The sequence below is a fragment of the Equus quagga genome, chromosome 11, assembly GCF_021613505.1.
Source record: "Equus quagga isolate Etosha38 chromosome 11, UCLA_HA_Equagga_1.0, whole genome shotgun sequence".
NCBI classification, from domain to species: Eukaryota; Metazoa; Chordata; class Mammalia; order Perissodactyla; family Equidae; genus Equus; species Equus quagga.
Window position 1 is genome coordinate 17,283,247 of NC_060277.1, and position 24,891 is coordinate 17,308,137.

At 39.3% G+C, this 24,891-nt stretch overlaps 1 protein-coding gene across 1 annotated transcript in view; it reads right to left on the reverse strand.

The window, feature by feature from the left end:
• SLC35F1 (solute carrier family 35 member F1) overlaps positions 1-24,891 on the reverse strand; it is a 370,475-nt gene that overhangs the window by 73,563 nt on the left and 272,021 nt on the right. The window contains exon 3 of the mRNA XM_046676589.1: positions 3,803-3,930. Coding sequence (XP_046532545.1) covers positions 3,803-3,930 — 128 coding nt within the window. The remainder of the gene's footprint in view (positions 1-3,802; positions 3,931-24,891) is intronic.

Consider the following 24,891-nt stretch of genomic DNA (forward strand, 5'->3'; position numbering starts at 1 on the left):
AGCAAGGAGGGGCTCTTCACGTCTTTTTGCTTTACCATCTCCGTTTTTAAGAGAATCAGAAAACAACAGTATTTGGTGCTCCGCCAACTCTTAATGAAGACTGTCTTGTTAAAACAAAAATGCTTTGAAAAGGGGCTATTGAGTCTCATCCTATCATATCTTCCCTTGGAAACCTTCACAGCTCTCTTTTACTGACAAAATTAAGTCATGCTCTTCATCCCGGCATTGAAGGCCACCTACAATATGGCCCCAACTTAACTTTTCAGCTCTGTCGTCCTCTATTCCTTTATGAGCACTTATTGCTTCAATCTGTTCTCTACACCAGACCCTGAGTTGCCTTTAAAACTCAAATTTAGCTCCCTATGGCACTTAGCCTAAAGACTCAAACCCTTGACCTGGCCGGCAAGACGCCTGCAGTCTGGCCCCTGCCTCCATCCCCAGGCCATCTGGTACCACTCTTCTCTTCACTCTCCGTGCCCAGCCACATGACATTGTCCACAACCTCATCTTTGCCGTGGTTCTTCCTACCACAGGGCCTTGAGCATGTTGTCTTCTTCGCTTGGACTTCTTTCCCTCTCAACCGATCTTCCACTCCTCTTTTAGATCTCAGTTCCACCATCAGGTTTTTAGGAAAATCTTCCCCAACCTCCTCCAGTTTAGGTCAGGTAGTTTTGACAAAGTTCTCATAGAACTGTGCTGCTTTCCTTTAGAACATTTCTCCTTGCTTATAATTATACATCCATTTGTTTGGTGAATTGATCAAAGGCTGCCTTCTCCATTTGACTGGAAGCTCCATGAAAATACAGACAGTATTTATTTTTGCTCACAAGTATGTTTACCACCCAATACACTGTCTTGAAGACAGAAGTATTCAGTAGTTAATTTTTAAGTGACTGGATGAATCAAACTGGAAAATTTATTCTCCAATCATATTCCTTGCATCTGCTGCCTCCATGCTCCAGTCATGCACTTCATTCCATGTGTAAAGCCATACCCACATTTTATCCTCTCCACATTTTACCCAACCTTACAAACTCATCTGAATGGATACATTTTTGCCTTTGGAGATAAACATCATTTCTGTCTTTTTTGAAAACTGTAGCACCTGGGTATCTGCTCTCTTCCTATACTTGGTGCTGCAATCAATAGACTGTGCCTCTTATCCCCTTAGTTCATGAGCTCCCGGAGGGCAAGGCTCATTCATCTCTCTTTACATCACCTTCAGTAACTAGTGCATTTCTCAGATGCTTAATTAAGGTGTTTTCCTTAATGATTAATATGAGTAAAAGCTCAAGGCTGAGCACATATTATGTGCTCAGTTAATATTTATAGAAACAAGGGAAAGTCATCATTGGTCCTTGTTAATTCCACCGATTTGCAATGAGTAAACAGAATTAAATTACTAAACAGCAGTACAGACATGGTCCCCAGAGCAAATGCCTTCTGTTCTGACCATTTATTATTATTTAACAGGTTTAGTTGTTGAAGGTGGCAAAATGGTTCTAGAACTGTTAGATGCAACTTACTTTTTCACTTCCTCCTCTCCCTTGCTCAGTAAATAACAACGAGGACCAAGTGATACTTCAGCGGAATTATCATTTTTCTGTCTTACTATAGAATTAAAATTTTTCATAGAATGCAATGCTACACACTGTGTCAAGCAGCTAATTTGAGAGAGGAAGGATGGATTTGGACAGTGGTATATAACATGGGTTGAATTAAACACCTGAGGATAAGGTGACCAGTTGTTAAGAATAAATTGTCCCTGTTCAGAAAAAAAAATTCAAAATTAAAAAAAAATTTAAAAATACCCCATAGAGTAAGAAACCAGCAATTGGTTGTGACTTTTCAATGCTTAGCATAAAAAACCAAAGTCAACTCTGTTCCAAAGGAGGAAGTCTCCTCCTCGTTCTCCCTTGGGCCTATGTATAATTTTTGACTCCAGGCTACTGGGCCCAGTTCTGCCATGAAGCTCACATTCCTCTCTTCCTTCTCCCACCAAATCTGTATAGACATTCCAGAGGCCTCTACATTTAGGTATAGAACTGCTGGGAATTTCTGTGCCCTAAAATACTGGAAATCAATGCAATTTAATTAACTTCTTTAAACTTTGATCGAGTACCTAGCATGTACTGGGTTTTCTACAAGGTACTAGAGGTTCAAACGTGAACAAGAAATCAGCCCTGCTGTGAAAGAGCTCACAGCTTGCTGGAATAGATGGGAAGATTCAAACCTCATTCTTAGGTAAGATGGATTATAGAGACAGAGCTAAAAACAAGTGTCATGGGAGTCCAGGAGACAGAGAGATATCTGTTGTCATTGTGGGGCTGGTTGAAGCAAGGGGGGAGTTATGCTGGGTGTAGAGGCATTGAAGTTGTCCTCCCAGCATCCATCCACCTCACCTTGCCCTCAATGAGTGACAGATATGTGATTGCGTGGGATTGATCCCACCCTGACTCCAGGAGCGTGTCCTGATTGGTGAGCCAGAGATCTCAACCAGAGATGGTTCTTCTCTGCTAGAGGGCATTTGGAAATCCATGGGGACACTTATGGTTGTTATGAAGGCTGAAAATGATACTATTGGCGTTTAGTGGGCAGGGCCTAGAAGTGCTAAATGATGGAGAAAGTAGGAAAGGAACCCACATCCTGAAAAATTGCCCCACCCAAAATGCCAGTAGTACTCCCATTGAGAAACATTTGTCTAAACCAATCAGAGAAATCTCTTTCCGTATTGGTTCAGGGAGTCCAGGTCTAAGGCAATTAGCACACAGCATTCCCCTGCCATCAGTGTGGTCCAATCGGAATAGAGCTCTGGACTTCTCTTCACTGGTTGTGGGCAGGCATCCTTTCTGTCTCTCACTGGGCTTGCAGGAAGAAGCATGGAGCCCCATCCAAATCTGGTTTAGACAGCTTTCCATTCAATCTAGATACAAATTTATTCACGTGCTGTGCTTGCCTGTTTGCTTCTCCATATTTGTTATTGTTGTTTCTAAGCGAATTATTAGGGTGACAGGAATGTTGTTAAGCATCAAGTCTAAGTAAAGTCTAATATGTGAACAATGTTTTGTTTTCATCCTGGAGCTTTGGAATGATTATAATTCATAATATTGCCATAAAAAGAGAAATAGGACGAAACAAAAAAGTCAAACTTATTATTTATGTGCAATGAGAAATACAAGTGGTAGCTGGTGAAAATTGTGAAAACCTAAGTTAAACTTTCAATTATATGCACGTGTGTGTGTGTGTGTGTGTGTGTGTGTGTGTGCATGTGCAGGAAAGAAAAAGAGAGGGAGGCAGGACACAGTGGCTATCTTCATGCATAACATGTTTCAGGAATTTAAATCTTTTCCATTTAGGAAAAATTCTATCCCTTCAGTTTGCTAAATCTCCACATTAAATGAAGCTAAAAGATTATTAAGCACTTTGATTACTTAATCAAAGTTCATTAACATATTCTAAAATGTTATAAGTTGTGACTAAAATAGACTTATTTTTATGTTTTTTAATAATTCTTCTACTGACATAAGATTAGTTACCAGTATTCATAGCTACAAATTATTTTCCTATGTTGTCAATGGTTATTGTGGTGTATTAAGAACAAAGAGGAAACAGATGTCCCATTACACAAATTAAGAAAAATTAATAAAACATAGAAATAAAGTTCAAGTTAATTTTTATACTGCCAATTTCCTTCTTGGTGCAAAACTTATAGAGTAATATTCAGATTCCCAAGTGACTAAACTTTAAGTAAACTACATCTGGAAACTAAGGCAGTTGAGAAGGGAAGAAGAGTCGTCAGTACCTGGATACTGGTCAGAGTCGTGTACTGGTAGGCCTTGACCACCAGGTAATTTGCTTCCAGGTCTATGAGTCCCAGGATCATATACTTCCACCATCTTCGTCGTAAAATTGCCAGGAGGTTTTCTTCTCCTGTGTTACAAAGTTAGGAAGAAATGGGTTAGGTTCTGAACACGTAATAAACTGTATATTTAAAAGGATTCTAAAATATTATAGTATTATATTCTTTACCATTATCTTATTAAATGTTTAATTAAAGAAATGAATCAATGTGTCAAAGACTGACAATTTTTTTTTAAAGATTTTTTTTTTTCCTTTTTCTCCCCAAAGCCCCCCGGTACATAGTTGGCTTGATGAGCAGTGCCATGTCCACGCCCAGGACTCGAAGCAATGAAACACTGGGCCGCCTGCAGCAGAGCGCGCAAACTTAACCACTCGGCCACGGGGCCCGCCCCAAGGACTGACATGTTGTTACTTAGCTAATAGTCTTCGTTGTAGGTTTCGGTCCTTCAGATTGGTTTCTATGCCAAACAAAGACTGGGCAGGTTTTTGGTTCACTATGCGAAACATTTTCTCATGAACATTTGAAGAAAAAAGTTACATAATGTAAAAATGAAAGGAAAGGTGTGCCAGAAAGCCTGCGTAAACATAAAAGTCCAAATCTTCTTAAGTTTCTATTGTGGTAAGATAGTAATGAAAGAGGGTAGCCAAATGGACAAAGTCTATGCTTGGCAGCAGATCTGTAGTAAGGCTCCAAGATGCCATCCTGAGTGCTGGACATTAAATGCTTTGAACATTACACTCTGGTGGTGTGTGGGTGATGGGAAGAGAGAGGAAGATGGGGATCACCCTCAGATGGAAAGGAGTGCCATAGGACTATGGTCTTAATACTGCCTACAACTGTAATCTCCACCATTTTGCCTCTTAAGCTGATAGCATCAGAATAGACTTTAAATCCCTTAGTTCTTCATCTTTATTTTTACATCTTTCAAGCATGAAATAAACCTTATTTCTCAAGGGGGAAGCATCATTATTAATAATAATAGCTCTCTGTAGCCAACCTGTGAGGTCCTCATAGAGGATGTGGAATATGCAGAAATCCTGGGTGAATGGTGACTGTATTCATTATCTATTGCTGCATAACAAATTATCCCAAAATACAGCTGCTTAAAACAAAAAATATTTATTATCTCATAGTTTTTGTGGGTCAAGAATTCGGACACAGCTTAATTGAATGCCTCTGGTTCAAGGTCTCTCACTAAGTTGTAGCCAAGTGTCAGCCATGGGTGCAGTCTCATCTGAAAGATTGACTGGGAATCTGCTTCCAAGCTCACTCACATGGTTGTTGGCAGACTTTGATCCCTCACAACAAGGGCCCCTCCCCAGGGCTGCCTGAAAACATGGCAGTTAGTTTCCTCCGAGGATGAGAAATTCAAGATAGAAAGAGAGAAAGGCGGAGGGAGAAAAAAAGAGAGAGAGAGAAAGAGAGAGGGAAAACTTAATATGGAAGCCACAGTCTCTCTTAATAACCTAATACCAGAAATGACACTTCTATCTTATTCTATTCTTTAGGAGAGAGTAAGTCAGTCCAGCCCACACTCTCAAGGGAGAGGATTTCATAAGAATGTGAATAGTAGCAGACAGGGATCATTGGAGACCATCTTAGAGGCTGGCTACCCAAGTGACGCATATCCAATACTACAGCTGTGCTTTGGCTGCTCCTCAAAACCATAACAGAATACATCCTCACCTGTCTCTGGGCCACTCGCAGAACTTTGAATTCCTGATTTATACCTTTTGTCTTATTCCAATGACTATCACATAAGGTGATCTTTTCAACCTTCGGAGACTTGTGAAAACAAAGTTTTCCAGCTACATAGAGAATGGCAGAGTGTGGGCTGTGGCTTGTTAGTACAAGGAGGGAGAGGTCTCTTGACTTCCAGTAGCTAACCCCATTTTCTAGCCTCACTTTTGATGCCACGCTTCTCACATCCTTTGCTCTAAGCACACTAAAACTTTCTGTCTCAGTGAATTGCTAACTCCTGTTCCTTCTTCAAAATTGAGCTATTCTCTGCTGTTTTGTCTGACACCATGCCTCAACAAGGCAATGTGTACCCAGCTCTGTATAGTCCTTTCACATGATTGTGATTACTCAGAAATTGTCTCTTCACTAGACAGGGAATTCTGGGGTGTAAGACATCAAATGTCTTACTCATACATGTGCCCACAGCACCTAGCGTACCGACATAGGGTAAGAGTTAGCTAGTTTGGGAATAAACAAATAATTGAACTGAAAAACCTGTGAAGTGCTATCTATCTGAGTATGTCACGAGCCAATTCTAGAACATGAGTCACACTTATTGTTTGGCACTTAGATTCATAGCTGGTGGATATGATCCCCAAGGTCATTTCTTCACAGCCAGCTCATTTTTGCAATGTCCTTGCCCAGCATTTCTGCCTTTTTTACTTGCCTGCATATTTGATAAATCAACACACCTCTCAGGATTTATCTCGTAAATTAGTGATTCTCAACCTGACTGAATATTCACATCTTCTGGAGATTTTTTTAAAATCCCAATGTCTGGGACCAGCCCCTAGAAATTCTGATTTAATTAGTTTTGGGTGGGGCCTGGGCATCAAAGGTTGATCCTAGGTTGAGGATCAAATCTAGGACTTTCAGATAGTTGATGTCCAATGGCCATCCTCAGGATGACTTGGGCTAGGAATTCCAGAGACAGATAACCACAGAGCAGTGACGACTCTTCATACCAAAGAAACAACCCAAACGTTTGTTCCAAAGTATGCTTTCTCTTCTCTCGTCTCTGGGCTTTTCCATGTGTTGATTCCCCTGCTGGGACTATTCTTCCTCCAGTCTCCACATGAAGAATCAGTATAGACACTAAGGACAGGAAGCCTTCCTTGATCTCTCACCTTGATCTTCCTAGACTGGGTTGGGTTTCCCTGTAAGGTATTCCTTTAGCACCCTTTGCTTATCCCACATACAGGACTTATCCCATTGTATTATAATGATCTGTTTTCTTGACTCTATTACTCATTAGATTATTAACAATTTGAAGAGAGTGGCATTGTCTTGGTCATCACTTTATCTCTAGGATGCAACAGGACGTGGTGAGCAGTCAATAAATAATACAGAATATATGAATAAATTTCATGTTTAATAATCTCAGCAATGCTAAATAGCATTGAAATTGAGGTACTTAAAATATATCTACTGTAAACATTCATGTTCCAGACAACAAAAATTGTTTTCTAGTTAGAACGTAGACAACATCTGACAAAATTAATTTGGTGACCATTTTAGACTTAATACACTATGCACAGGACATAAAAAGGTCGATGGCATATTTAACCGCAAAGCTGCAATTTTATAGTCACAGGTCATTGTCCCAGTTAATTTACACAATGAACAGAGAATTACCAAACTCAGAACACACCAGCAGCATCTTAATCTGTCACAGTGAAAATCTGGGTCGTGGTGCACCAATCAATAACATATTCAAAATGTAATTCATTACATAGATTCAAAGGAATGATTAGTTTCCTTGCTCTTCTGCTGAAAAGGTTTGCAAAGCAAAACACCCAAAATAAATGCTTCCACATTGTTTCATTTGAAACACATGAAAACATACAATATGCTTGCTTAGCAGAATTATCCAGGAAGGCAAGAGAGTGCTTTTATTTGGTGAGGAAGATTGGCCCTGAGCTAACACCTGTTGTCAATCCTTCTCTTTTTGCTTGAGGAAGATTGTCCTGAGCTAACATCCGTGCCAATCTTCCTCTATTTGGCATGTGGATCGCCACCTCAGCATGGCCTGAGGAGCCGTGTGTAGGTCTACACCCGGGATCCCAACCCACAAACTCCAGGAGGCTGAAGTAGGGTGCAGAAACCTAACCACTACGCCACCAGGCCAGCCCCAAGAGCAGGTTTTTTTTTGGCTGAGCAAAAAATGCTCTTAAAACAACTGCTTAGGGATTTGTCTACATGACTCTCATTGACACTCATGTACAACAGGCCATTAAAATTCTTTCTAGAATAATGAAAATACATTCTTTAGAGCCCTTGTGCCAAAGCACTCCTAAACCTCATGAAATAGGGCCATTCATAAGAAACACCAGCACAACTGTTGGTATGTTAATGTTTGAAATTCTTTTTTTTTTTTTAATTAACTAGAAGAAGCAGTAAAATCCATGGGTGGAAACTTTAAAATTACTGTTTGCCATTTAACTGCATTCTGTTAATTATTATTTTTATTATCAATATGTTCAGATATAAATAAAAAGATTAGAGAAAAATGTAATGAGGTAACCTCCAATCTCATTTAATACACGTTCATATTTTGCCATGTTGCTTCAGATTTTCTTTTGAGAAACAAAATGTTACAGATGAGATTGAAGCCCCCTTTCTGCTCTTGCCAGATTCCATTCCTTTCCCTCCTTCCTCAAATCATGATCCTGATATTGTTGTGTATCCTCCATGCTCATGTTTGTTACACATTTTCTACATATGAATGTATCCAAAATAGTATATAAGTTTCTTCGGCATGTTTTTAGACTTTAAATGAAAGTTTATTGCATATACTGTACATGTCATTCTTCTAGGGTTCTTTATGCTTAATACTGTTTTAGAAATGTATCCCTATTGTTTCACGCAGAGCTAATTCATTTATTTTGAACAAAGATTATCATGCTTTATGAATATGCCACAATTTATCCAGTCTTCCATTGATAGGCATCTAAGTTGTTTCTGATTTTTCTCTATTAGGAACAGTGCAGCAAAGAACATCATTGCACATGTGTATCCCCATAATTGGTATAAAATTTTACTTCATTTTCATTCTGTTTTTAAAGGACTGTGGAGCATGCGAAAAGTATTCACAGATGTGTAAAACATAATTAAAGAAAGTTATTCTAATCTGAAGTGACAGCATTCAGTAACAATAACCACTTCAATAATTGAGAATGGAGGGGGAAATTATCGACAATCTTGGTATGTGATTTATATTTAATTTTACTAAGCACCAAAGGGATGATCAATCAAATGTCTTTTTGAGTTTTTCTAACAAAAAAACTTATATGATACTTGCTATGTATCAGGCAGTGTCTACATGCTTTACAAATATTAACTTACCTAATCCTCATAATAACCCTACATAGTAGATATTGCTGTTAACCCATTTACAAATGACAAGATTGAGGCCTGGAGGAGTTAAGTAACTTGCCCAAAAGATCACACAGATAGGCCAGGATTTGAAATTATGACAATCAGGTTTCATACTTATTAATATTGTAGTATTTTGCCTTGCTGATTGTTTTTTTTTTTTAAAGATTGCACCCTGAGCTAACAAATGTTGCCAATCTTCCTTTTTTTTTTCTGCTTTTTCTCCCCAAGTCCCCCCAGTACATAGTTGTACATTTTAGTTGTGGGTCCTTCCAGTTGTGGCATGTGGGATGCTGCCTCACCATGGCCTGATGAGTGGTGCCACGTGCGCGCCTAGGATCCGAACCAGCGAAACCCTGGGCCGCCGAAGCGGAGCACGCGAACTTAACCACTGAGCCACCGGGCTGGCCCCTGCCTTGCTGATTTTTAATTGTGGCATTGTCCTAAGGAGTCACTCATTTCTCATTAAAGGATGTTTCATGACCGACCTGTCCAAACTCATCTGCAGGGTGCCCCATGGCCAACTCCAGGGGGTGCCTGTCACACTGAAGCTGATGTGCATGGCGCCCCCTGGAGTTGACAGTGCCTGTTGTGCAGCTGTGTGTCCACCCCTGAATCAGCTTACAGATGAGGATGTGTCCCACCACCATCAGTTCAGTATCAAGGATTTGATGTCTCCCTGCCTGATTTAAGTCTGTGACAGTGTTTCCCTTGTGAAATGTAAAATAAGGCTTTAAATCAATTTTATGGCTTAGGAAAGTCTAATTATAAGACTTACTGTTACATGCTGTACTACTTGCTGAAGCCTCAGGCATAATACAGTGGTCACACACCGGGTGGGGCGAGGGTGGTAGTGGTTAATAAATGTCAAATGAAGGAAGAGGAAACTTTTGTACAGAGACTGAAACATGGTCCACTTTCACAGCAGTGACTGGAAAACGGAAGACCTTTGATGCGTAATATTCTTGTTCACCCCAGCGGTTGTCTGAGCAGAGAATAAAAGTACTGTAAGACAGCAGCCGAGGTGAATTCAGCTGGGGAACAAGAAGCTGCGTTATTCTCGGGACCGCATTTTCATGGGTGTGATCTTTCATGGTGTTTTTCTGTAAGAACAGAACACAATACACATTGCACAAAGAGTCTACAGCAAGAGCGATGCCCCTGCATGGGGGGTGAGAACCTCACTTGAATGGACCCCATCTTGGCTCTAAATTTGAAGCCAAAATGCCATTTTTCTTTACCAGAACTCCAAAGGGAGGTGTTTAAGGATTAACCAGTGAATCTGAAATAAAGAATGACTGATGATGGAAGTTTTAATTACTCACCTTTAAAAGCTGAAATTTAGTATTGGAATGTGGAGTTCAAAACAATTCTTTCTAGTCAGAGAAGTGAACAAAATAAATGCATTAATAAGGAAATGAAAATGAATTGTTCACAAAAAGGATCGTGACCATTTGCACTTCACAATGTGAACCTGAGTGTGAGGATGAAATATGAAAAAGATAAATAATGAAGATTAAATTTTGCTTTGTGTTCTTTCATTCATTTTTACTATTAGAGCCAGACAGTGAGATTAGGAAGAGCACAAAAGGCAGTCCTTTGATGTTTTGGCTTGGTTGCAAACAAACCTGGGTTTGACCACAGACTGCCCTCTGCTGTGTGGTAGTGAGTAGTTTGGTCAATGGCTCTGAACCTCAGTCCTTCTACTGTAAAATAGAGATCATAACGGCTATCTCACAGGGCATCACAGATTGAAGGTAGCATGAGTAATGCATTTAAGCTAATATCTAATGCAAGGTATGTGCACTAGATATGACAGCAGTTGGTGGGGTCCTGAAATTCTTGAATCCTTGACCAGCCCCCACCACACGCTAACTCACTGTGCATGATAGATTCTGCAGAGAGAAAGCCCGGGAAAGTGAACTCTCTTGATTACTCATTAGGGCTTTGGCCACACATCCCTTTCTGTCTCTTACCCAGGTGAGTTACACTGGATCACACTGCAGCTAGCATACAACAGCCGGCTAGACTAGAGGCAGGCTGAGGGCCTCGTCCTTCACGCCTCTCCCCTGGGTCACACCCTTGTCTTGGTCCTCTAGATCTCATCACTTGATCTGTGAGTGGAGACCCTGTGAACACCCACCTTCTCCCTCAGGCCCAAACTAGAACTGGCTTTATTCCCTGAGACTCTGTTCCTAGTAGGTCTTTCCAGGCTGGGAGCTTCTGAGGAGGTGTTTGCAAGGTCCCTCTTACCACTCAAGCTGCACATGATGGGCAAGACATCAAAGAGGAAACTGCACAGGAGGGCTCAAAGAAAGCTAAGAGGAGAAGAGACTTTGCCTCAGTTTCCAGTTTGTTCCCTTCATACCCTACTTGTTCAAGTTCCCACTTATCCTTCCGGACCCAATCTAAATGTTACCTCCCATATGAAGGCTTCCCAAAGTCTCTGCCATCCCTTCCCAGTCCCTTTCGACACTTTTCTCTTTTGTACATATCCTCAACTATACCTAGCATACTGATTTAGACAGAGTAGTTAACGTAAAATCTTGTTATTAAGGTAAGATAGAGGAGGAACACCTTTAAAATCTACTCAATCATCTGGCTGTTGTTCAGAAATGCCTGGTAAGAATTTGGAAACATATCCAAAAGCAAATAAAAACGAATCATAATCAAATAAGGTTCTGGTAGCTGTTACTTTAAGCTGAATATGAAAAAATGCCCCATATATGTGGAGAAATGGTTGCATACAGGATAGGTTTCTAAACAGTAAATTTATTTTATTTTTTCAAAGTTACATTTTTGGCATTGATAATTAAAATACAATATTCTAGCTCTAATTATGAACTCAATCTACAACCTCTTCTGAGAGAAAAAAACGTTTACGCATTGTAATATGAAAATGAAAGTCTCAACTTTTCAACATGTATATTTCAGCGTATGTTACCATTTTTAACATGAACCAAATCACTCAAATCTTGGGAACCTTTTCTTTCTGGATTTTTTTTTTTTTTTAAAGATTGGTACCCGAGCTAACATCTGTTGCCAATCTTCTTCTTTTTTTTCTTCTTCTTCTTCTCCCCAAAGACGCCCAGTAAATAGTTGTATATTCTAGTTGTAGGTCTTTTCTGGTTGTGCTATGTGGGACACCGCCTCAGCATGGCCTGATAAGCGGTGCTGGGTCCCTGCCAAGGATCCAAACCGGCAAAACCCTGGGCCGCCAATGCAGAGTGCACGAACTTAACCACTTGGCCACGGCGCCAGCCCCTCTTTCTGGATTTTTTTAAGCTGTCATCTTTTGAAGCTAAGATATATGGTTTTATGTGGAACATTTATACTGTACACTTTTCCAAAATATCCAAACTTCCTGTGGTCCTGATGTGTCTTATGAGAGAAAACACAATTGCTAACATTTTCTTCTTCATATTAATATAAAAACTGATAGAAAGTTTGCCCAAGTTTTATCATATAGGCAGTTAAAACAAATAAGCAGATAAACAAATAAGGAACTTTCAGGATGTCTAAAAGCCCATATACGAAACCTGCGTACCAACTATTAAACTCTGTTGACCAATACCTATGTGTTATGGGTTCCTCTACCTCTTAATGAAAATAGTGCATGAGATCTAAACAATTCCCCTAAACAAATCCCACGCAGACTTTTGAAACTCAGTATACAGTTCCAAGCATCCATTTTATATTCTTGGAAAGGACACTATAAAAGAATAAACCTGCCTGAGTGGCTAAACACTGTCACTATCAAAAACTGAAAGGAGAATCTGAAAATCTTAAACATGTTAAGTTGTTAAATGATCAAACACAAACCAACACTTCTGTTCCGTACTTCTCGTTGTAACAGGCACATTTCTTCATATATGTCATCTAACAACTAAAATTTAACCCATTAAAATCGAGTATATCTTCTTCCCAAACTCCTGTCCAGTTTACGCCTTTTGTTGAGCGACCACCTTTTGGGGCGCCATTCGACTTTGTTGTATCTTTTGCAGTTATCTATATGTGCCTGTTCTTGCTCTAAGTCACATCAAGAGTTCCTTCCTTTTGATTTAGGTGGTGAGTCTGCCAGGCTGAGACTTTCCTTTGGGGCTACTGGGTTGCCCAGCTCCAGGAGGCAGCCTTCTCAGAGAAGACAGCAAGAATGGTACCCTGCGGATTCTTGTATATGGCAGCCATACCTTCCCTTTGGGAGGGCAACATGGGAGGGCAGCACTGGAGCCATTCAGTTCTGGGCTCCTCTATGCACTGGGTGTATGATGTTGTTGTGCAACTTAGCCTCTCTAGACCTCAACTGTCTTCATCTACATATTGATCTACCAGGTGAAACTGCTTCCCTGAGTGTTTGTCAGGATTAAATGAGATATTTGTAGAATGCACCAGACAAGGTGCCTGGCACGTAGCTCTTGTTATTATTATCTTGATTTTTATCATAGCTGGTCTTTCCTCATGCCAAATCTGCTACATAATGTAGCTGGGTAGTAAAGACTTTAACCTTGCCCAAAAAGAGGTCTGAGATTTGTCCTAGGCTACCAATATTATTTAGGGTAGGGGCTCGTCATACTAGAAAGACCAATAATAATTTACACTGGGAGACTGCGGGGCATGTCCAGAGATTGGAGACTGAGATCAGCCAAGTGGGCAATCAATCATGCCTACGTAATGGAGCCCCAATAAAAACCCTGAACACAGAAGCTCTCACAAGTGTCCCTGGTTGGCACTATTTTGTCCATATTGTCACACATCAGTGCTGGGAAAGTAACACATCTTGACTCCATGGGGAAAGGACAATAGAAGCTCTGGACTTGGTACTTCTGGACTCTGCCCTATGTGCTTTTTCCCTTGGTTGATTTTAATCTGTATTCTTTCCCTGTAGTAACTGTAACCATGAGTATAATAGCTTTAAGGGAGTTCTGTGAGTCCTAGCAAACTGCTAAACATGAGGGTGGTTTTGGGGAATGCTCTCCCTACACCTCTGAACTTGCAATTGGTGTCAGGAGAGTGGGTGGTCTTGTGTGAACTCTAAACTTTCTTGCGTGGCCTAAACTTTCACAGTGGTGTGAGGTCAGGGTAGTGTTGGGGCTATGCCCCTAACTCTTTGCAGTAGATTTTCCCCAAACACAACTAAGTTTGTCCCTCTCTTGCTCAAGAACTTGAATACGTATTAAGTGTATCTTGGCAGAACCAGACCTCAGAATCTTCTAGGTCTGAATTCAAATTAAACCAAACAACTAGTCTCCTTTCCAGGTGATTTTAAACTATGTATGTGATTATTTCCTATCTTAAAAAAGTGTAAAAACTTTGTGCTTTAATCAAAACTACAATGAGATATCACCTTGCACCTGTCAGAATGGCTATAATTACCAAGATAAAAAATAACAAGTCTTGGAGAGGATGTGGAGAAAAGGGAACCCTCATAAACTACTAGTGGGAATACAAACTGGTGTAGCCACTATGGAAAATAGTATGGAGATTTCTCAAAAAACTAAAAATAGAAATACCATACTATCCAGCTACCCCACTACTGGGTATTTATCCAAAGAACTTGAAGTCAACAATTCAAAGAGATTTATCTCCCCTATGTTCATTGAAGCATTATTTACAATAGCCAAGACGTGGAAGCAACCCAAGTGCCCATCAACTGATGAATGGATAAAGAAGATGTGTTATATATATACACAATGGAATACTACTCAGCCATAACAAAAAGATAAAATCGTCCCATTTGCAAGAACATAGATGAACCATGAGGGTATTATATTAAGCAAAATAAGCCAGAGAGAGAAAGACAAATACCACATGATTTGACTCATATGTAGAAGGTAAATAAACACACAGATAAAGAGAACAGATTAGTGGTTACCAGAGGGGAAGGGGGTTGGTGAGTGGGCAAAAGGGGTAAAGGGGCACAATGACAGGTGACGGATGAAAATTAGACTATTGGTGTGAGCATGATGCAATCTATACAGAAACTGATAAATAATAATGTACACCTGAAATTATGCAATGTTATAAGCCACTTTGACCTCAATAAAATAACTGAAAAAAAGTTAAAAATTCTGTCTATGAAGAAACATTCTGTAATATTTTAATTGGAAGCTATTTTTCTTTCTTATGGGTAAACAAAATTTGTGCATGTTAACATAAAAAAAACTTTGTGCTTTACACCTAAATTTTCTGTCATTATAAAGATATCACTTACAGTGGGAAATACTATTCTGTAACTCAAAATGGTTAATGATAGGGTGGCTGTGTGTGGGGGCGAATGCTTTGATTTGAAATTATTCAAAGCAATCATAATGAAACTAAGTACTAATATAAATCTCTCTATTTTCCTGAGGTGAGCCTGCTGAGAGGAAAATGTATTTGTCCTTTTTAATGACAAGACTATTTTCCTTTTCTTCATTCCATTTTGTGAAAAGTGACCCTACTTGCCTTTTGGAGGTTTCCTGTAATTGGCTCTGATGCCTCCCGACATTAGCAGATGAATCTGTCAGTTTTGTGAATTTTGGTTTGAACAAAGAGCTGTGCAGCAGCTAATGACACATGATAGAAGGGGAAGTGGCCAGCACAGGCTTGCCTCTGGACTCCTGCCACTTGCTGAGCAAATTCAAAAGACAACATGACAGAAGGTGCCAGCCTGAACTCTTGAGGGCTGACCTTGAGCTCTGACATGAGAGCATCTGTCATGGTGGACACATAGGTTAGACCCAACATGAGAAATTAGCAAGAGGAGTGTCAACAGGCTAGAAGCCCTGGTAAAGCAGAAAGCTGCTCAGCCTTTTCTCCCCTGTCTGCCCTCCCATCTCCCATCCCAAATGCCAAGCACAGATCCACCAAGGCCACCTCTGTTACCTGACATTTACTTTTCACTGAACACTGTTTGTCAGGCACTAAGCCAGAGGCACCATATATTTATTCTCTCATTTAACTGCCGCCCCCTACTCCAGGTTAAAAGCATGGAGCCAGAGAGACTTGTGTTAAAATACTGACTCTGCCACTTAACCGGCTGTGTCACCTTGAGAAAGTTTACTCATTTATAAAATGGGGCAAACACTACTTACTTGAGTTGCTATACAGATTACATGAGAAAATGCATGTAAAGTGTCTGGTTTCTAGTGAATACCTAGTACATGATAGCTTTGTTACTAATAGCCCTATGAGGAAAGTATTTTTCAGATCATGAAACTGGATTTGGAAGAAGTTAAGTAATTTGTCCAAGGTCTGTCCTGACTTTTTATGACAAAGTATTCACTACTGTGAGAACGATGCTTTTATTTACACGGTACATTTAATAAAACAAATCAGAAGTATTTTTATTTATATGATGCTTCTGAAATTAAGTTCAGTAGAAACATGGCAGTATTTTCTGAGTAATGCAGTAATAGTATGACATATTTCTAAAATATATAGCTATCTCTATATTCTATCTATATCTATTTGAAAATACTGAAGAATACATTTATGGGATTAAAAAGTTTCCACTATACTAACCTAGCGGCAATGAGCACCACAGCACCTGGATTATTATCCTAAAATATCATTTTCCACTAAAAGAAATAATGGTCTTTGGAGAAATGGTTGATTGCAGATCTGGGTCAGGGAATGTAATACAAGTTAAGTCTGGAATATCTTGTCCTATTAAAGAGTAAGGAAGCAATCAAAAACTACTGGGATGTGTCAAAAGGACTCAGAGGCCAACGTGAAGAGTCTTTCATATGAAGATAACTGAAATGGAGACAAGTGAAATACATCAGATATGTTTAGATCCATGAGTCCATAATGAATCTAAAGGCAATAGCAACAGCACCAATCACCACCAGACAAATAAAAAAAAACTAACTGATCACCATTGGAGGATAGTAAACCAATTCATTATTTTGAAAATTGGTAAATACAGGAAAAAAATCAAGTTTTTTCCCTGAGATTCTTGTATGAACTAGGTAACTAAATAGTAGATATGGAGAGATTTGTCTTTATGGTAATATTCCAGCTAATAAATGAAAAAGAAATGAGAGAATTAGAATATCATCATTTTGTATCCCCTAAAGAATTAATGGATATAGACCTCAAAGGTCAAGCTACCAAAGTGAAAAAAAAAAAAAGAGACAATCAAATATTATATTTTACGTGCCTCCTGACGGAAAAACAAAACACTATCTATACAGAACGGAAAAGAAAATCTGATCAAGTCTCTGGACTCAACTATCAATTTAGGAAACACAGAGGTCAGAGGAGCATGCTAAAATACACTAGAAAGATTCAATCAGCAAAATCCAGATTGTGGGATATGCTCGGTTTGGTCTGTCAAATGGTAGCAACAGCAGCAACTGAGAGTTTGTCAGAAATGCAGACTCTCAGACCCACCCAGACCTACTGACTCAGAATCTGGATTTGATCACATGTCCAGGAGATGTGGATGCATTACAGTTTGAGAAGCATTGATCGTACAGGCCACATGACAGTTTCTTCAACAAATAAACGGCAATAAAAATAAAAGAAGGAAGAGAAATCTATAGATTAAAAGAACTTAAGAAAAATCTCTACCACTTTCATACCTCATTTGCATCCTGACTCAAACAAACTGTAAAAAAACATATGAGAGAATTGGAAATTTGAACACTGACAAGATATTTGGAATTACTGCTAATTTTAAGTGTGATCATGATATCATGGTTACGTTATTTTTAAGTTTCTACGTTTTAGAAAGACATACTGAAATAGTTATAGATGGGTTGATACAATGTCTGAGATTTGATTAAGATAATGCAGGAAGGGGGAAGGTAAGGATAAAATAAGGTTGACCATCAGCTGAAATTTGTTGAAGCTGATATATTGGCACAAAGTGTTCATTATACTATTCTGTCTACTTTCCTATAGGCTTGACGTTTTTCATAATAAGAAAGTTACAAAAGGAAGAGCTTTCATGGAGAAAAGAGAGTTTAGCTAATGCAGTAGCATTGGCCGGAACATATGAATATCAATAGTGTCTGTGTGTCTGTAGACCTCTTGAAGCATTTTACTGGTGCAGTCACATTCTTCTTTACAGTGTCCTTGAGTTGTAGGTGGTATTATTCTCTTCAGCAGCCAGAGAACGTGAAAGTTTGAATTCTATTACTTCCCCGCCTTCATTTCAGTCTTGGAGGTCAGAAGGAATACTTGGCAACTCGTCCAGCAGAGGTTTTAACAAGCTCTTAAGAGCTAAGAATCTCTCTTGTTCATTTCTCTGCGTTCTGTGTTTGTGGAGGTGTCTTGCCCTTGCGCTGATAGCTGAGATCTTCCCTGACCTTGTTGCTTCATTTACAGACAAAGCTTGTCTATGTTTGGACTGCAAAAGCCCTTAGAGGGAATCTTTTGTTGGTGCAGCGTAGTGTCTGTACCAACTACTTCGTAAAGTTTCGTAAAGCTGCTGGTGGAGAAATCACTCCCCAAGCGTTGGCAGTACTGGGTCCAGTTAGGTAGATGCTATTAAGGGACAGCGGCTGAACACAATAATATCTAACACAATTATAAGACGGCATGATTTGACTTGTGACTGCCAAGAACCAGGGAAGGAAAAGATGACAAATAATAAGCTAAATTCTGTCCCAAGTGAAGCCTCCTGTGTCGCATGGCAAACACATTTGGAGCCACAGATAAGGCACAGATGTCACAGGCTGCAGTGTGGGGAGTTCTAGTGGATGTTACCAGTCTTATCCACATACATGGGCCTAGAAGAAGTCAGTGAAAAATGCTAGAATATTTGGAAAGCAATAAAACAAAACCTAACAACCAGTGACTCAGTTGTTCATAAGATTATATGAATGTTTACTTCTTCATGTAATCAGATTTTTGCCATTTTTTCCCCAGCTTTGTCTAGTCTTGTTCTTAAACTTGAATGCACATTAGAATCACTTCAGGAGGTTTTAAAACTCCTGATTTCCGGGCTCTGCCTCAGACATTCTCACTCAGCAGGTCTGGGCTGGGTCTCAGGAATCTGCATTTCAAAAACCTCTCAGAGGCTGCAATGCTGCTTGTCGCTGACCTTGGTACATTTAGGCAATCTTGATTTAAACTGATAAATAAATTGGCCTATTCCTCCCTGAGGCATTGATGCTCGGGGGCTTGCTACCTGTTTGGCTGGTGAGTGGAACCAACTGAGAGGGTTGCTCTTGGTATAGGAATAAATCTGATATCTGCTCTAAGTCTATCAGGGCCCAAGGGAGTGTAGGGCTATTTATGGACAAATGCACTATTAGAAGCCTTGCTCCAAATCCTGTGTTCTCAGAGAAGCTTCCCCAATTTGATCTGCAGTGACTTTTCCCCTGAATTCTTACAATCTTCATGCATTGTTCTATTGATTTCAGAACTTAATAATATCTTTCTTATATATATATAATTATTATTATTATATTATTTTTAGTGAAGAGGATTAGCCCTGAGCTAACATCCATTGCCAATCTTCCTCTTTTTTTGCTTGAGGAAGATTAGCCCTGAGCCAACACCTGTGCCAATCTTCCTCTATTTTGTGTGTGGGTCGCTGCCACAGCATGGCTTGATGAGTGGTGTAGGTCCTCACCTGGGATCCGAACCTGCAAACCCTGGGTTGCTGAAGCAGAGCATGTGGAACCCAACCACTATGCCACGAGGTTGGCCCCATTTCTTATATTTTAAAATGTTGCATGTGTGTATTTCTCCTGTACTGAAATAGCAGTAAACTTATGGAAAGCTAAGCCTCTTTTGTAATCTTTTTCTGTTACACTCTTATGAACACGTTATTGTCTGCTTAACAAATATCTACTGACTTTCTATTACAAACAAATCCTGAAATATATATAACACAGATCTATTACATGTAACCTAAAGCCTCTATTTTTACTATCTTCTGCTACATTTACATGTTACATCTTAGGGAGATTTTAACTCTCCAAATATTTAATTAATTTATTTATTATATGCCAACTATGGCACTAGTGATTCAGCTCGTGTGCATTGCCAACGTCACAAAACCTAATGATCCAATTAAAATATAAATATTTATTAAAATATATAAATATTATATAAAATAATTATATAATAAAATATAAATATATAAAATAAAAAGTTATGTTTATTAAAAATTTATATAAGTTTATCTAGATAAATATATAAATATTTATTTAGAGATATATTTATAAATTCATAGACATATATATCCCCCAAAAAGGTCAATTTTACAATATAACAATTTTTTAAAAATCCACAACAAATACCAACCCTAATGAACCACACTAACTGTGTTTCCTGAAACGTGGTTCTGTTCTTGGGTAAGTGTCCATTGATAGACTATAAATCTCTGAGAATTAAAAGGAGAGTGTCCCTGAGCACACCTGTCCCTGAGACAAAGCAGATGGCCTATGAAACAACCCTCAAGCACTGCTGAGCAACAGTCCACCAATACATTCCAGGACCAGGGGTTAGTGACTGATGGGAGTGAACTCTTAGGAATCAAAATTGATCAGAATGTGTCCCAGAAATCACAGGCTACACGACAGCTCTTGATACGAAGTTCCATTTGCCTGCGGATTTCTTAGGACATAGCGAAATAGTAGGAGCTTAAAGGTAACTAAAAGAAAACTCTTTAGATGTCTAATTAGTATTCAAGATAGGAGGTAAGAAGGAGGCACAGGCTAAAATTAGGCTTCCTAATGTAAACCTGGAAGATGATTCAAGCTATTCTCCAAAGTAGTCCCATCAACCTTTTCTCTCTCTTCACTTTTACATCTCGGATCTAATTCAAAGACCAAACTCGGAGTACCCACCCCCCACATCCACTAAATCGAGTTTATTTTTAGATCTGACTTCAACTAAAACAGAGTGATCTTTTGTGAAGGTTATGGCTGAAGTCTGAAGGGTAGCTAAAGGTTGTGGATATTCATCTAGTTGAGAAATAAAGCTGCTAACACGGCTGTTCCCTTAGTAGGAAACTTGACCATGAACAGGACAAAGGACATTCTTCCCACTGGTCTTCTGTGTGCCCTGTGCCTATGAGCACACTTCCTCCATTCTCCTTGCTTAACTGTTTTCCTGAAGGGCCTCTGTAACTCTCATTTCTTCCTTGATAACAGAAACTTAGACTCATCATTAGTCTGAAATAATTGAACCAAAATCCCAGGACTAGCATTCTACTTCAGAATAAAGATTGGGCCATCTGCCCAGTCTGTGGACATGCTGTCTGTACCACGCCATCTGTCCTACAAGTTTCAACCAGGACAGGAAAAACTGGGCTTCTCTCTTTATGACTCAGTGCTGCCCCAAGCACGTGGCTGGCCTTAGCAAGTAAACAGATCAATAAATAATGCTTCAAGAAAGCAACCCAAAGAAATATTTCCAGGAGAGGAAATTACTAAACTGAACTTGCAGTATCCTACCAGAGTTTAAATTAAGGCACATTGTGATGTCACCATTATGTTTTTGAACCTGAGGTCAGGAGAGGAAAAGCAGAAGGGCACAATTTCAGCAAGGAATAATTCAAGTATAAGTTAGGATGAGGTGGTGATCATTTTTATTTCATGATCATTATTTTTTCTGCATGTGGTAACATATACATTACATAAAGTTTACCATTTTAACTGTTTTAAGTGTACAATTCAGTGACACTAAGTACATTCACTTGCTGTACAACTATCACCACTATCCATCTCCAGAACTTTTTCATCATCTCTTTCTGAAACTCTGCACCTGTTACACAGTAGCTCCCCATTCGCCTCTTCCCCAGCCACTGGGGAGACCACTGTCCTACTGCCTGTCTCTATGAATTTGACTATTCTAGGTACCTCATACAAGTAGAATCATACATTTTTTTTGTCCTTGTGTGCCTGGCTTCTTTCACCTAGTATAATGTTTTCAAGGTTCATCTATGTTGTGGCATGTGTCAGTACTTCATTCCTTTTTAAAGCTGAGTGATAGTCCCTTGCATGTAAATACGACATTTCGTTTATCTGTTTACCCATTGATGGACACTTAGGTTGTTTCCATCTTTTGGCTATTGTAAGTAATGCTGCTATGAACACTGATGTACAAGTATCTGTTTGAGTACCTGGTTTCAATTACGTTGTGTATATACATAGAAGTGGAATTGAGATGATGACCTTTTATAAATTCTGTCACCCATAACTGAAATTACGTAATGAATGAACCTACTACAGGGAATTGTTTTGGCCCCTCTTTCTCATCATCCACATTGGCTCTTCCAAATCACTGGATCCTCAGGCCACTTAGATGATCACTCAGTTTGAAGCACTTTGGAATCTGACTCAGTTTAAAGTCACTCTATGTGAATGGAGGTGAGTACAGGAGTAGAATTTATGCATTATTGTGTTCACACTTGATGGGAAACTGGGTAGCTGCTATTTTTGGATTAAACTGAAGTTCTACTATATATATACATATAGTATATACATATATATATACACACACACACATATATGCCCATTTTACTCTGTGCAAAATGTGATACTTTCACAATCTTGTGAACCTGTAAAATCATGACTATAATAAAGTGCTACTTTGTGTTCAGTATTTTGAGCTCTTCAAATAAACACAATAAGAAAAGAATTCCTATGCAATAACTATATTATTGACAGTTAATGAATAATCTTTATCAATTCTTATATGGACTTTCTTGTAAATGAATTGCTATAGAGAACTCTGACACAATTAATTTTAACCATTTCTTGACTGCTTTTGCTCCTCTACCTTAAAAGAATTAAAAAGCCCTCTGTTTACTTTCTCCAACAGTTTTCTCTGGGGAGGAGGGGGACTTATTTTCTTTGCCTCATACGTAACTTTTAGTAGTAGTAATCATAAAATAAGAATTCTAAAGACTATGGGGATCTAGAATAAAAATTACACATACAAAATACCCAAAATCATTAGGATTCCTGAAATGAACAGTGTTCTTACTCCTATGAAAAAACTGTGATATGAAATACACTTTAACATCTGCCACCATCTGTCAAATAAATCTCACTTTTAAGTGACAACCAAATTCCTTTGATAGGTGAGTGATGAATCGAGTCCTTGTTTCTAATTCAGAATACACCATTTCACACTGCTAAGATACTGAAGCTTTACTTCTGCCCACGATAGTTGTTTAATATACTCTGAAATCCTGCAGCAACTTCAACTAACACAGTCACCAAATACAAGCTAGAAGGTTGGAAAAATCTCTTCTAGGATAAATAGGTCATTCTGTATTAAAAATGTTGACTGCATCACACAAGAATTGGCTATATTGGGCAAATAAATCAAGATGCCTCACCTCTCTCAGTCCATCATATCTTCATTTCTGCCATTTCTCATTATGGGAGAAGCTTGTCAGCCTGGCTCCTATTGTAACAGGAATTCACACTAAAATCGTCATGAGTTCCTCTACCTTCCTGGCCCACCATTGTCTGATGTCTTTGTTGCCTAGCAACAAGGCCATCTTATCTATGTAGGCAAATAATATTAATATATACTAGTTGAAAGTACTTTTGAAAACTTTCAAAAATACCCTTTTCTCACACGCATTTTAAATTGCATCTTTTTCTTTTTTTTTTGAGATATAAGACTGCAAAGGAAAATTCACTTTCACAAAGAAATCCCCAAGGAACAGAACATGCCTGAATGCCAGGGCACACTGTGGTTGACAGCTTCTTTCCCAGCTTTGCAGTGACTCCTATCTCAAAGTCCACTCTGCCTGAGCCAAAAATACCAGTGAGCAGACCCTGTAGGGAGGCTGGGGTTCTCCTTTGCCTCCTGATACCAGGGATAATGCTATAGCTCCCTGGAGAAGGGGAGCGCCAGAATGCTGTCCTCCAAAATACTGAGCAATGCCTGTCAATTATCAGTGGATCACTTTTAGGAGAGATGAGGGAGAAGGGAGGAAAACTAAAGAGCAAAAGTCACACATTCATAAGAAGGACTAAGTATGTCATGGGTTTTCTGTGTTTCTGACCCTCCTTTATACTTCTGTCCCTTTCTCTCTCTCTCACGTACACACATGCACACACATTTGCAGTCTGCCATTTTTTGTCTGTTTGCAATTGCCAGGCGTTTTCCCACATTAAACCTAGTTGCCCAGGGAAAAAAGGAGCATAGAGAGGAGAGCGTGCTAAAGCATGTCGAAATCCACTGTGCTATTTGAGAAAATGAATCCAGTACAGTGGGTGCTGAACCATCCTTTAAGGGCAGTGCCCTTGTGAGCTCCGCACCTCCACGTCTAGCCTCAGAGCTAGTAAGCTATGTACATTGTGGATTCCAATTCCTTTTGATGCCCTAGAGGATCTGTGTCCATACGATGCAATCAATATTCAATTCAGGACCTCAGTCAATCAACACGCATTTACTGAGTTTCTTCAGAAGGTACACACTTTGCTGGGTGGTCTGTCTTATCTGTAGTCTTCAAATTCCTCTAGTCTCCCCTAAAGCTCATATCAATCCCCTTTGTTTCACTTATGATTTTGCCCTTTCTGATTCTCTCCTTGAAAAACGTAGACTGTATTTTGGATTCTGCCCCTTCTTCCAAAACTGATCCACCATTCCTTTTCTAGTCAGGGCAGAGGTGTGATCCTTCAACTTCTAAGAGACAACATTCGGCTCTCATGGCAGCTGCAATGGAGAGACACTCCAGAGGATATTTTCCCCTGGGTTTACGGCTCATGTTTGATCTGATTTATCCACTTACACCCCAGAGCTGGGCAAGGAGCTATTCCGAAGGTCCTGAGCTACCTGTCTCCATGCAAGCCAGATTTACTGATTGTGTACCAGTCCAGGGGAAAAAAGTCTTGTCCTGTGCTGGTATTCCTTACTTTATCTAATGGATGTGTTGCCCAAAAAGGTTGACGTAAAGAGACTTTTTTTTGTAAATATCGCCATATTTTATATGTTCAGGGAAGAGGCCT